We start from the raw sequence: 15170 nt of genomic DNA on the forward strand, positions 1-15170 counted from the left end.
TCCAAACATGATTTCATCCACTGTAATTGTTTATAGGAGGACAGGTCTGGAATAAAACCTGAGTGCCACTTTGGAAAACCTCACACCTTCTCTGTCATCAGCAGCTGAGGCAGCCTGAATGTCAACATTCCCTTATTGCAGGGAATGTGTCCTTAAAAACTCCTTCAGGAAGCAGAGCTGCTTCTGCTCCCTCAGACATGGCCTATTACATCAGAGCTCCTGACAGGGCTCTAATGGGCCAAGTGACAGACTCAGACACTGCCATCCATACCTGTGCTGCCTTCCTGGGAGGGGATGTTCCCACAGCAGAAATGGTGGATGAGATCAATACCTAAATCCATGTTCAATCCAACAGGTTAGTCTGCACTGCCATGGAAGTGAGGTTAAAGAGTTGGTGGGAAAGTTTATTTTCAGTTAACTCCAGAGCATTACAAGTCTTGGTTTTGGCAGGCTGAAAATATCATCCTACCTCTAGGAGGGAAAGTTAGTATCTCATATTAAGTAGCTGTAAACATTAGTCATGAATCAAACCCATTTTAGTAGTACAAATTCCATTAGTTATTTTAATATCTGGTTCTGTTTTAATTTCTTTGTCTATAACAACCATAATCAATAAAATATACAATAGCCCTGTGATGTTCCCACTATCATGACTCCAGGATACCAATATTTAAAATAAGTTTTAAAACTCATTGTATGAAAATTACTACACTTGGGCACATCAAAGTTGAATGAACTCTTTTCCCCTTTCCAAATACACAGTGGTATTAGTGGTATATTTCTACTATTTTCTTTTCAGAAAATCTATGGTTTTGACAAAAATAATTCCTAATATTGACCATAAGCAGCAAGGAGATGGTACATCATACTGTGGAGAGTGTAAGGTGCAGCTCTGAAGGTTTCCTCCTTCCTTTGCAAGTGTAAAGCAGGATGGGAATGCATTATTCAGCAGTGAAATTCAGAATTAGTATAACTGAGGTGCAATGCCAGTGGAATCAAGACAAATAATCCTACTTGTTGCAGTATGAGATTTGTCCGATAGCTTTAGGTCTTCATGGAAATTTAACCATTTGTCTAGTCTCCTTATTTCTCAGATAAGGCAGCCAGCATTTCCATGAGATTATTTAAATGTAGAATTATTAGAAAAGTTTGCAGCTACAGAGATAGATGGGTTTTACATAAAATCTCTGCTCTTTGTAGCAACCCAGTGTGATATTGAGAAAGATAATGGTCAGAAAGTACATTGCCAGGCTCCTAATGAGAAACTGTTGACAGTAGAATTACCCCAACATTCATCAAAAAGCCAATAAATGTCAAGCAAGAGGCCTTTGATGCAGTAGCTCGTAATTCCTGTTCAGAAGCCTTTGCAGTCACTTCAGGGCATGCCGTCATCCTGCATTTCTGCTGATTTTACTGAAAACTTTGTTGCTGAAGAAATACAAGGAGCAGGTGTCAGCATTCCGAGTGCCACTGCTACAGGGCCACGGGCTCACTGTGAGACCTCAGGCACAGCACATTTGGCCTCAATTTCCCCATCTGCAATACAGGAATGGCAATACAGGAATTACCCAGAGGCAATTCTGTGAAGGACACGGTGCTGCCATCCAAATGCTCAGAAATCATGAGCTAGATGGTAAAAACTCTGGTGCTGACTCCTGCCAATGAGGTAGTCATGCATTTTTAATGTTAACTATGTCCAGCTTTTTGGGCCTTTGTAGGACGTATTTTCAAGCTCTCTCTTCCACAGCTACAGGAGATTACTTCAAACCAACCCAAAACTAATTCTTATGCAGGCTGCTGAATTCTGGGTTGGGTGGCCTCAAGGAAACTGCATGAAGTTTATATAAAAGCTTATATAAACTGTTCTTGGGCTCTGTGGAGCACAGAGGGTATAAATACCTTGCCCATTACCCAAATCCTCTGTTTAACTCTACCTTCAGTACATATTCCCCAAGTGCTGTGGTGAGGCAGGTCATTGCCTGGTCCATGAACTCGGAATCACCTTGTGCCATGTGTTATTTGTCACTGCTCACTGGCTTTTCATTTGCCCTGTTCATGAGGGGAGCCTGAAGCTGTATCACAAGTGATATGATCATATCCTCTAGATTTTGCTTATGTATCTTTTCTAAAATTTCCAGGTAGAGGCTCAAAGCCATTCCTCTAAGGCCTCCATGGACTCTGAGGCAGTCCCCTTCATTCCATTCAAACTGGCAATTCCTTCCTTGCATATCATGACTGGTTTCCTTTCCAGCTGTTCCTGTATATATGGATGGAAAATGTTGGTCATTTCCAAGGATAAGCTGTATCCTAGAGGCTGTATCCAGTTGGAGTTGTACTTAGTTTCCAGAGCCACATGCTGTTAGGATGGCTTGAAACTAGGCTAATTACCTGGCAGACTTTGCTGCAGAGAGATTCTTTAATAAAAATGGAGGGGGTGACAAGGGATAGGCTCCTTGCTATTTTGGGATAAACTCTTCCCTCAGGCAGCAGATAACCATGGTGGTAAGGCTCCCCATCTATCATTTGGTTTGCTGTTTCTTGACTGTAGTACTTAATTAACAACTCTGGAACTGCTCTGTTTCCCAGGAATAGCCTGTAAATCCATTAAATGAAACAATAAGGGCAGATGTGGGCAAAAATAAAAAGCCCATGCAAGACAGAAATGAAAAATTAAGTTGTTTTTTCAGTCTTCAGAGGCCAGTGTGAGGATGTTTTAAAACCTTCTGAACCTTTTCTGTCTAGTGGTTCAAGCAAGAGGGAAATGTTCCTGGGGATGCCAACATTTTTAGAACCGATGATTGCTAATTACAAAAGCACTAGTGACAGGACAAGGCAGAGTGGTTTGAAACTGAAAGAGAGGATAGGTTTATATTATATTATATTATATTATATTATATTATGAAGAAATTCTTTAATTTGAGGGTGGTGAGGCACTGGCACAGGTTGCCCAGAGAAGCTGTGCCTGCCCCATCACTGGAAGTGTTCAAGGCCAGGCTGGATGGGGCTCTGAGCAACCTGGTCTAGTGGAAGGTGTCTCTGCCATGAGGTTGGAATTAGATGGTCTTTAAGGTCCCTTTCAACCCAAACCATTCTAGGATAATCCTACGATTTTATAATTGCATAATTATTTAAATACTGTGAAAACTGAGTTAAAACAAAAATATTTTTTCTCTTTAAGATCTGAATGGAGTTAATGCCAAACCCTATCTTGTGTAGATGGCAATCAACTGCAGAATTTCTAAATATCTGAAAGAATGTGCTCATCTAAACTGTCACTCATGGTTTTAGATGGCCAGTGAAACCATTTTATTAGTGCAGTTAGCTGAAAAGGGCACTGTTCTGCCACAATCAGATAATGTACTCATTTCTAAAAGCCTGGAACAAAAGAGCCAGTTGAGATTTGCTGAGTAGTTTCAAGACAGCCATTAAATATAAATATTTTTTAAAACAATTTACTCTTTCCTAATGCTTTTAGAGCAGCGTGTGGGAACAGAGTCTAAGTGCAGCATCTTACTGCATTGGAAAGGACATGATGAAGGGTACTGGGCTCCAGATTTAACTCTTCCATCTCTTAATTGTGCAGAACAGTTTCTAACCTATATAAACTACGTGAGTTTGTAAAAAACTTACCCACCTTTCCTGGTGGTGACAATAAAAGTTTGTATTTTTAAAGCAACTAGTGCCAAGGATACACATTTTTCACATTTCTATGGAAACAGTTTAATGGTGAATTTAAGTTTCCATTCTTAAAATTAAAACTTGCAGCAGAAATGAAAATTTCGTTCTTTTGAACCTGTAGATGGAAAAGGGACTTGCTTTGTGGGGCTGTGTAGGTATAAATGATACTTCTACATTTGGAGTTTTAGTAGCCATAGGTAGGATTAATTTGATCTAACTTAAGACATTTGAGTCTGCATCAAGCACTTTAGGCTGCTTCTACTGTCAACAAAGAAAAAAGGCCCATCCATACTGTGATTCACATGGTCTGGCTTAGGTGTCTATTTAAGGATGAGATGGATGAGCCCTCATGATTTGGCTATGTGGAACTTCAGAAAAAACGTGTTTGCTGGGAGGTCATCCCATGTTGATCACCATGGATTGATACTAAGGCTCCTTTCATCCAGTATTGTCATCAATAACACATCCTCAGCAAATCTGCAGGTTCTGCAAAACTGGGGCCATGGCTGACACCCCAAATGGCCTGGCTTCAATCCAAACCAACCATGATCTAAGGAGAAATGCAAGTTTCTTCACCTGGGAAGAATAACCAGTACAAGATACCAGTACAGGGAGGAGTGGACTGGCAGGGCACATTCCTGCTGGAAATGGGCTCACAGGGGATGCCTGGCTGAATCCAAACCAGCAGTGCACTCTTGTCACAGAGCAGACCAAACACACACTGAGCACTACTCACAGACCAGCACATGGAAGGCTATTTTGCTCTTCTCTGCTCAGCTCTGGTGAGGCCATATTTAGGATACAGTCCAGTTTTGGCACGACCAGTACAAAAGGGATGTGGATAAACTGGAAGTGGTCCACTGGAGGGGTGCCAAACTGGTTACCCAGAGAACATGACCTACAGGGAGGGTGGAGGAAGCAGGGCCTGTGCAGTCTGGCACAGAGAAGTCTAAGTATGGTCAAACTGTAGCCTGTGACTGCTTGAATAGAGTTACAGAGATAATGGAGCTAAACTTTCTCAATAATGCCAAATAATGTAACAAGGGGTAATGGCCAGAAAGTGCTGCTTCAAGGCTCAGATTGGACATTAATAAAAAATTAACCTGGAGGGTTGTAACTGATTACCCAGGGGAGCAGCTGAATCCCTTTTGTTGGAGGTTGTCAAGTCTGTAAATCCGTGGCTGAATTGCTCCAGTGCTGGTAAAAGCCCAGCTATGAGAACAAGGATGGACTTCCCAACTAACACATCCATTATGATACGTACTACCATCATCTCTGGAATGTGTCCAAGCCCTTCAATTCTCTATTAATAACAATACATAGCAATTCCCATCCAGAACTACAGGGGGGAGGTTCTGAACAGGGTGATCTGAGCTCTCTCTCAGTCCCTGTGACTCCCTATGCAACCTGAGACACCTTAAACTGATTTTTGCAGCACAGTTACTTCTAAAACCACAGATTAAATTCACTGCTCAGAAAAACCATTGTCTTTGAATTTTCTTAACATTTATTACATACTTAGAGTAAATTTATTGTGTCTGGCATATGTAAGAAGAGAAATTTAACTTTCAGTAAGAACAAAAATATGGTTCCCAAAGGCAACTGTGTGAAGAATCATAAAGCATAGCTAAGGTTTGTTTAGAGATAGGGCTCATTTCTTCTCCTGAGAGTGTGACCAGACAGGCTTACGCTTCTGAACAAAGGCTTCGATACCTTCCTGCCCATCTCTCAAAGTCAAATTATCTACCATGACCTTAGTAGTCATTTTGTAGGCAGTGTCGAGGTCCTGGGTTATCTGTCTGTAAAAGGTGGCTTTCCCCAAGGCCAGGACAGATTTGCTGCTTTCACGTATCTTCTGAGAGATTTTCATGGTCTCCTCTTCCAGCTTGTCTTCTGGTACCACCTTGCTGACGAGCCCGTGCATTAATGCTTCTCGGGCAGAGAGAGGTTCACCAGTGAAAAGCATCTCCAGTGCCACCTGAACAAGAAAGAATACTGTGTTAAATCAACCTAACTGCCTTAGTGCTTTGCTTTGTTTGGGGTATTTCAGCCTCCTCCTTCAAGTCAGTCTTTTCACAAATGATTTAAATCTTTTGGTCTTTTGAACTGCCAAGGACCTGTTAAGAGGTCTCAGCAAAGAGAAGGACTGGTCTAAAGCTGATCTCTTCAAGCCTGCCTGCTGATTCCAGCTGTCCTAGGCTGACACCTCTGGGTTTCTCTTCAAAAGCCCACAATCTCTGGTGATTGCTGTACAAATTAAGAGAGAGGTGGATCATCTACAATGTCAAATGACTGAACTTGGTATTTTAAGCTGGGCGTATGTGCGGTTTTTGAAAACACCTGTCCTAGTTTTAAGTTTAGTGTGAGTGGTTTTAAATATGGACTTTTTATAGCCACATTATTTCAGTCTCCTGCTGCTTTCAGCATCTGGTGCTTGAGGTTTGAAACTAAAAAATCCCCCAAATACTCAGTGACTATTCAATGTTATGTATCAATAAAGATGGTTTTCTAAGACTCATGATGCAATTGACCAATGTCTGAATCATAAGAGCTGATTATCCTCATTAGTATCTTTGCTCTGCTACAAACAATGGCAACACTTCTTTTGTTAAAAGGTAAAAATCATCAATCCTGGGAACTGTAGGGAATGTTCTTACTGCTTTGAAAAGTGGCACAGAGAAAAGTATATCCCACACATTTTAGAAAGGTGATCCTACAGCCCAGAAATACTAATTCAGAAGCAGCTACAACTGCACACAAGAGCACACTTGGAGAAATCCCCCATGGGCTCTATTTGAACAGGATGTCCCTGCAGATGGGAAATTTCAAGCTGAAGCTCTTATCCAGCAATGGGATCTGGGCAGTTCAGTCACTGCATCTCAGCAAAGCCCTGCTGGGCTTGGGCTGTCTGTCTGCATAAATCCAATTGGATCAGAACCTAAAATTTCTTTTCTCAGTTATGGAAGCTTTACAGATTGTACTGTTTTTTATGTACAGAGATGTGCAGCCACAATCAGTAGGACATAAAACAGGAAGACAGTATAGGAGGGTTTTAGGTGCTATTTAAAGCATCTTGATCTACAGCCAGGCAGATCCTGCTGGCAGTGAAATGTCACTGCCTGGCAAGAATTGATGCCTCGGTGGGACTGTTATCCTGAACTTGCAGGGGTTTCCTCCTCAGGGGAGAACATCATTGGCTAAAGCCCCGAGCTGTCTGTTGAAAAGGAAAGGGACTGCTGAGCTGGTGGGCAGCTGGGACGAGCTCGTGCTGCTTGGAATCACATCAGTAGGAAGCTGCCTTTCCTAAACAGAGTTCACCCTTTATTATTTTTCCCAGTCCCAAGAGTTATGGAGATGCCTTTTGAAATAAAGTACTTTGAATGTTGTACCGCAGGAAAATAAAGTTCAGGAAATGGAACTAAAACTTCCAACAAGGGAATCTACTTCTTGCAAAATTACAAAGAGTATCTGGGAAGGAAGCCTACCTTCCTTGGAAGAGATCTGCCCAAGGCCACAGCTGGTGTGGAGCAGAACAGCCCAATGTTTACTCCAGGAGTAGCAAACTGAGATTTCTCACTTGCCACCGCGATGTCACAGCTTGCCACGAGCTGGCAGCCTGCTGCTGTAGCCAAGCCGTTTACTTTGGCAATCACTGGCACTGGAAGTTTCTGGATTAAAGTCATAACCTGCATGCACAAAAGACAGTGGTTAGTATGGAAATTCAGGAAGACCCGATCCTGTTTGGGAAGCCATCAGAAGTACCTTCCTCTCTATTCATCAAAAAACCCCCAAACTGTTGGATCTTGGCTCCTTTCTGATGAACAGATGACGAAGGGCCCTTCAGCTGTAGCTTTCACACATGGCATTTACAGCATTCCTTAAATATGGGCTTGGCAATGTCTTAGAGATCATTAGTACTGGAGGAACTAGAACTAAAGGTTTCAAAGGACTTTCTGTTGTCACACTGAGCGGGATCAGGGGTCAAATTCTAGCACCACCACAATCAAAAGGGATTTTGCCATTCTCTCCAAATGCTCCAGGGTTCACTTTAACTTCCCCACCTCCCTGACCTGGGTCTTTAACAAGAACTTGGACAACCAGTGAATCAGATCTTACTTTCACATTGTCTACTTGATGTATAGGCTGATCCTGAGCTTTTAACTAAATGCTGGGAAGGAACATTTGGTCACAAGTGATTTGAAGGTGGTTATCCCTAGACTTCTAGGAAAGACATTGCCCAAATACTCAGCTGCAAGGAACACTGACTCAATTAGGAACATACCCTGACTCTGCACATTGTTGGAGATACGCACATTTGTGTTCTAGCCCTTCTATTTACATGTAAAGAAATCCAGGGAAAACATTAATTTCACCAGAATCAGGCACTAAAATAGCAGGGCAGTAAAAATCAAGGAATCTGAAGGAATCTGTAGGAACAGTCTCTGCTTTAGCAAGCAGAGGACCAATGCTGTCCCTCCTTAAACCAATGCTTGCTCTTAACACCAGGCAAAGGCAGAGGCACTCAAGAAGAACTGCTTACCTCTGCACATAATTCAAATACTTGGGAATGATGCTTCACATCATCTTCACTTGACAGTTCCTTTAAATCATGGCCCGAACAAAATACAGGTCCTTCAGCTGCAAAGGATTTCAGGAAAAGTCAGTCTGAATTAATGAAGAAACCAGGGGTAGTAGTGTATCAACATCCCAGCTAAAGGGATGTCAATGACATGTCAATGTTCAAAAAGAAGTTTGGGGAGGGAGTTGTAAACAAAATTCCAAAAGATTACCTTCTGGGTTTTCTGGTAACTTTAAATTGCTGCAGTGCAACATTTAAGCACAATAACACCCATTATCACTTTTCAAGATCTCATTTTACTTCCATTCCACTTAACTCAGTTAGAAATAATGCACTTCACACCTTTGAGCCCAGTTTTGTGTAAGGACATTCAAAACAGCTCCTCGCTACAACAATAACTTGTCAGCTGGAGCAAGGCTGGAGGGCTCTGCTCTCAGACTGATAAATACACTTAGTCCCTATTTATTGTACCCAGAATTAATTATTAACTTTTGCTAAATAAGCATCAATATTTTTTCTGCCATGGTGTTGTAGGTCACAATGGAAAAAGAAAGAAAAAAGGCTGTTCTGCTACAGGAGAACCAGAAGGGTTGTTGGGTGTTTTCTCCACTGCTAAACTGACATCCAGAGAACCCCCAAAAGTATGTCCAGGGTTTGGGCAGCAAAAGAGGAGGTTTCTGTGGAACTAAGCTTTGGATTTGCTAAGATCAGAACACTCTATACAGGTACACAATCTTTACAACAGTTTTCCTTTGTCCTGAGAACAGCTGCCATTAGAATGAACCAATGTGATGCTTTTCAATCCCTCAGAACTTCTCAGATATTTGTATGGATGTGACATTTCCAGCTACACCTATGCAGACCAAACCTTACCTATGGATTTCTTATGGATCAGATTATTGAGACACAGCCTATCCAGAAATAACCACACAATTAACATCAGTCAGCTCATGGGGTTGGCAATATATATCTGGAGATTAACTACATCTGCATTTGAACCTCATTGAAGAATCCAGGGCAAAGTCTGTGTTAAAGGCCCAAAGTGTTCGCTGAGGAATCTTTTATTTTCTTGAAATTTCTTCTTTTGCACTTTATTCAGCAGGGGAATTAGAAATAAACAAGAACATGCAATTTCTGAAAAACCAAACACAATTGTGCTCACAAACTCCCAGAGCACTGTCTTCCCAAAGGAGAACCTTCAGTGTTTCTCAAAATTTGTCACTGCTGTTTGAAATGAGGAATATGTATATTTAAACTCACCCCTGTGAAATCAGCTCACTTCCACTCTTGTGTGTGTGCCCTTACACACACAGTTTTCCCCTATGTATAGGAAACAGCATCATCCTAAATTAACAAACCAATTCCTCTGAGATGTTTGGGAGGGAGGCAGAGGAAGATTATCTTAAAATAGCAGATGAAAAAAAGATGGTTTAAGTACAGCTCAAGTTTCATGATCTTTAAGGACTCTACGGGTTAATACATAAATGGAAGGAAACTAACAGGCTCTGAGAGAGGCTGTTTTACATCCGTGGGTTATGGGTGTCTGTGGTATTGATACTACGGTCTCTCCTTCACTGGAGTGTTTTAAAAATAGTTCTGACAAACCGTTGGCAACGACAACGAGGCTGATCCTGGCTCAGAGTAGGGAAACAGAGCACCCGACTGGCAGAAACCCTGGTTTTTACTACAGCCTATACCTGTGAACGAAGGCAACAAATGTCATCCTAGCTCTGCCCGTTCCTGCACAAAACCCCTTTCTGGGAATGTTAAATGCTTTACTTCGCTAACTTTTAGAACTTTTGTTTGACTTTTTTCTGTTTAAAGTATTCTTTACGTACAGTTTTAAACCACTCAACCCTAACCTGCCGATTGTTTTTACAAAGGGAAGCAACTCACCGAGTGTAAACACCCCCATAGCCCAACTGAAATGCTGACATTTTGAAACGTGTTAATACTTAGACATGTCGGCCAAAATCAAAAGCATAACAAACCCCAAGTCAGTCGCTAATGCTGTGTTAGGAATGAGGAACTAAGTACAGGAGCGGGAAAGCTGGGTGAGTACACAGGATCAGCGTGACAGGGAGGTCTGCCGGGGGCCGGCAGCCCCAGGAGACCACGGGAGCATTAGGGAAACACGCAGCTCCCTTTCCGCCCCGTTTCCTGTAATTCGGACCGAGGCTGGGGTTTCAGCTCCGCGTTCCCCAGTGTGTGCCCCGCGCCCGCCCGGCCGGGTGCCGCCGTACCCGCGATGACGATGACGCGGAGCTCCCGGCTCTTGACGTCGTGCAGCAGGTCCCGCCGCAGGCTCTGCAGCATGGGCAGCGACAGCGCGTTCCGCCGCCGCGGGTTGTTCAGGACGATGGTGCTGCAAAACCCGTGAGACACAGCGGGGTTACGGTCACCGAGCTCCGAACGCGGCCGCGTCCCGGAGCCCCCGGCGCCCCCGCTCACCGCACGCCCCCCGCCTGCCGCAGCTCCGTCAGCGGCTCCACCGGCGGCTCCTGCCCGGCTCCCGCGGTCGCGGCGCTGCTGAAGGCGGCCGTGAGGTGCCTCCGCAGCCGGCACAGCCCCGCCGCCATCGCTGCGGGGTCGGGACGCGCCGGGCGGGGGCGGAGCTCCGCGGAACCGGGGCTGGCGACGCGGCCCGGGCCTGACCCTGAGCCGCCGGTGCTGCCGGCTCACAGAATGGATTTGGTCGGAAAAGACCGCTGAGATCGTCGAGTCTGATTTATGACCGAACAACAGTTTGTCAACCAGACCATGGCACTGAGTGCCACGTCCAGACTTTCCTTAAATACCTCCAAGGACAGTGACTCCACCACCTCCCCGGGCAGCCCATTCCAATGTCTAATCACACTTTCTGTGAAGAAATTCTTCCCAATGTGCGACCCAAACCTCTTCTGTCACAGCTTAAGACCGTATTCTCTCTGTCGCTGGTTGCCTGGGAGCAGAGCCCGACCCCCACCTGGCTGCACCCTCCTGTCAGGGAGTTGTAGAGAGTGATAAGGTCCCTCTGAGCCTCCTTTTCTCCAGGCTGAGCCCCCCCAGCTCCCTCAGCTGCTCCTCATCAGACTTGTGCTCCAAACCCTTCCCCAGCTCCATTTCCCTTCTCTGGACACACTCCAGTACCTCAATGTCCTTCCTGAACTGAGGGGCCAGAACTGGACACAGCACTCGAGGTGTGGCCTCAGCAGTGCCCAGTACAGGGGAAAAATCACTTCCCTGGTGCTGCTGGACGCACTGTTCCTGGTACAGACCATCCACACAGAGCCTCCCTCGGTCCCGCTCTCAGACCTGACTCCTGTGCTGGAAGGCCTGGGTGGGCAGTGGTATCATTAATGAGTAGCTGGGGTGTTGGAGAGCACTCGAAAATGTTGACTTTTGTGATAATTTCTTCAGATTCCACCAAGCATTTTCATCTATGACCATAGGATGGAGATTAGGACTGTGCTGAGTGAACTTGTCAGTGGCACTGGGGTGGGATCTATCATGACAGGACAGCAGTGTCATGCAGAGAAAATGACATCACTTTCAGGCTGAGAGTAACTAGCATGAGATGAAATTCAGTTCTACAGGGCTTGGAGTCTACTTGGGAACTAATAAATTGATAGTTTATTCACTGGGAGCTCATAATATGGAAATTGTTATGGGAAAGGCCTTCTTTGTTCTAATTGGTTCTGCAGAGTCAGTCTGTAGTCCATATGATGCATTCAAAAAGAAAAAAAAAAGGCAAATGTGATTTTAGGAGGTGATTTGGTGATTTTAAACTTCAAATGTGATTTTAGAATTCAGAGTATTTTAGGGGCATACAGGTACATTCACAGCTCATCTTGAATTATTGCTTATGCTTCTGGTCACCTGTGTTCCAAAAATCAAGCTAGAAGAGGGGCAGCCATGTGGATGAGGCAGCTGATGAACAATCTCATCTGCCAGGAGATGCTCACAAGCCCAAGGACCAAGCAGCCTTGTTCCACAAGATACAGGTACCCTAAAGTGGAATAGATTTAAATCCAGCATACACTCTTGTAAATGTAAATCTGTGCTCTTGCTTCCTGATCCCCCTGTTCTTGTGAGTTGTTGCAAAGTACTTGTAGGTTCCCAGATGTGTCTCCAGTTTTCATCAGTGTCTGTTGAACCTCTACAGCTTTTTTGACTGTAGTGACAATTGAGGCTTTTCAGTTGTGATCATCAGCCTCATGAACCACTTGAGTTTTGTGATTAATAACATATTTACTTACACAGATAGTGCATTCCCACACCAAGCTGTTACTTTCTGTTTACCGATTTTATGTTGCCTAGCACAATGACCCCTCGGATTCCTGGGCTTTGTGGCTCTGCTGTAAGAGCAACTGTGGATTTATGTACATTTATGTACACTTTTCAGTGTTGAAGGTCACTGTTAGACCTGAGAGCTAATTCTGCTCTGGGCTTTCCCCACCCGACCATTTTCTTTTTCTCATGGTTGTTTGTACCTCATGGTCAATTCACTAAAAAATTCTTCCAAAATTTAGTAAGTGGTAGGAATTTGTAGCAAGGAAAAAAAGAAACATTTAGAAGCAAATGAGATCATCTTATATAGATCTCAGCAGTTTTCAAAGTCCCTGGTTGGTGTGGCAAAGGCCAGCACACCAAGAACACAACTTGTGTGCTTGCTCTGGGAGGAGTTCCCAATCCCCTGAAACTTTGACCACTTACCTCTTTCAAACTTGTGAATACAACCTGATTATTTTTCTTCCAGTTCCTTCTCCTTCTCCATCTGCTTGTCCTTTTTCTGTCCATCTCCGAGGAAAGAATTTTTTTGTGGTCTTCTCCAAAAAGCTTATTTTTTATATAGTGTTTCCAGCTCCCTGGAAATTCAGCTCTTTTTAACTTTGATTGACAACCTCATGTTTCCTTTCACACCCACCCCCATTACAGATTGTTTTTTGGCTGCAGCTTCCCCAATGCATTTAGCAGACCTGCTGCTGCCTTCTCTGAAAAAGTACGGAACAAACTTTCCGATTTCAGGCAGATTTCCTTTTTATAGCATTTGCCAGCAGCAGCATTGTGGTTACGGCTGAGCTCACACTTTCAACTGGAGCCAGCCAGAAGCCAGGATTGCAGGTACCAGACAGGGCTTTTCTAATCCTTAGCTGTATTGATCCTCATAAAATATAAAAAGGGAAGTGACAAAGAACATGACGCAACTTCATCCTTAGATCATTCCAGAAACTATCAGGGTATCACACTGTGCAGGAAAGGATGTTTTGAGATTCAGGTGTGCTTAGGTGCTGTAAAGCCCTCTGTGCTCTCCATTGTGATGTTGCTAGATACCATGCATGGACAATAAAGATACAGGATCCCTTCCTTTATGAAGCACAGGTATTTATTTGGGTCTTTATTTCCTTGGCTTTCAGCAAGCCCAGATGGGATATGCATCTTCCAGGAGCACCTGCTGCTATAAATAGCAGGTCAGCCCAGGGCTAAGGCAGACCTTGTTGGGATGCAGCTGAAAACACATCCACATCCACATATGTAAATTAGTAAATATATCCATAAAGACATTTCTATTAATTGGAATGCTATGATGAAAACTTGGGACTATTTTATGGAACATGAGGTAGACATATCCTTAGCAGAGTTTCATGCAAATTATCTCTTGTCAAACGTTGACATTCCCAGAGGATCTTGTGACCTGATTTTCAACACCGCTGAAGGCATTCAAATCCCACAGGGAGCCAGGGGGCTTTGGCACCTTTAGAACTCAAAGACTGCTTAATTCTGGTCAGGTGTGTAGTAGTTCCAGGATAACAGGGAGAGCAGGGTCCTGTTCTTGCACCCAGGCCAAGGAAAATAATTTATTTCCCTGCTTTGTAAATTCTGCTAGCAAAGAGATAGCCTAGTGCATCATGGTTTCTCTGATGTGGAACCCTCCAGGACTGACTAAAGAAAAGATGAGAAAAGATTTTGCATTTTTGTCCTCATTTAGCCAGGATTCTGAGCTGAGTTCCAGCACCACAGGATGGGTGCTGTCTGTGTAACATTTTTTCTGTGTCCTTAGACAATTTATGTTTTCTATATTGCTATTAAGATAGAAATAGCAAAGAAACTTCAGGACAATGTGTTATTGTGCTGGGATTTTCTAAGGGCATGAAGCCTCTCTACTCTGTCCAAACCTGGAATTCCCATGACTTTGCAACCAAACCTCCTTTGAGTCCTAGCCCTGGGGTTTTTTTCTTTGAAAAGTCAGAGAAAAGTAAGTTATATATGTCTTCTCTTTATAGAGGCTCTAATTACTTGAAGTAGTAATTAAAAATCAGTTACAGAATTAATGTATAGGAGACTATCAGAATTTTTAGCGTGTACTTTAAGAGAAAGTTACATTTTTTAAAAAAATATTGATTATTCTGCTAAGAGAAAGGATTTGAATTCAGTTTTCACTCCATGATTACTACTGAGAATTTGCATCAGCCTGTGAACCAGGCTAGTCCCCTGCCAGTCAGGCCCAGATCAGGTCCTTACCTGGCAGTACTGCTGCCTCCTGCCTTTACATTTAGCATTCCTTCAGCAAACAATCCAGTGTCCTGTTTGCTCTTGACATTAAACAGAAAGCTCCCGTGTCACTTCTGCTGCAATGTTTTGCAGTTACTGCTCAGAGCTGTTTCCCAGACACTGTGTGGCAGCACTGCTCCGTGTAATGGGTGCTGTTTATTTTCCCTTCTGCTTGTGAACCAGGTGATTGACCAAAGCCCTTTTGTCACTACACCCATTCCTGCTCCTCTTCATTTGCTTTCTCTTACCCTCCCCACACTCATCTTTTGTCTTGCACTGTCCTCACTTTTAAAGTGATTTCTATTTCCCCAGCGTTAACATTAGATTTTTTTTGTATGTGAGATTCTTAAGATGTGAACAATGACCAGAATTATAAAATATG

At 43.5% G+C, this 15170-nt stretch overlaps 1 protein-coding gene across 1 annotated transcript; it reads right to left on the reverse strand.

The window, feature by feature from the left end:
• Positions 1 to 5162: 5162 nt before the first annotated feature.
• On the reverse strand, positions 5163 to 10976 carry ECHDC3 (enoyl-CoA hydratase domain containing 3). The gene is made up of 5 exons (XM_032107473.1): positions 10709 to 10976; positions 10501 to 10622; positions 8219 to 8316; positions 7164 to 7364; positions 5163 to 5656 (listed from the first exon to the last, which is right to left on the reverse strand). The coding sequence occupies exons 1-5, from the start codon at positions 10834 to 10836 to the stop codon at positions 5330 to 5332; spliced, it is 876 nt and encodes a 291-aa protein (XP_031963364.1). The 5' UTR covers positions 10837 to 10976; the 3' UTR covers positions 5163 to 5329.
• Positions 10977 to 15170: the final 4194 nt, after the last annotated feature.

This window comes from Corvus moneduloides, chromosome 4 (genome assembly GCF_009650955.1).
Source record: "Corvus moneduloides isolate bCorMon1 chromosome 4, bCorMon1.pri, whole genome shotgun sequence".
NCBI classification, from domain to species: Eukaryota; Metazoa; Chordata; class Aves; order Passeriformes; family Corvidae; genus Corvus; species Corvus moneduloides.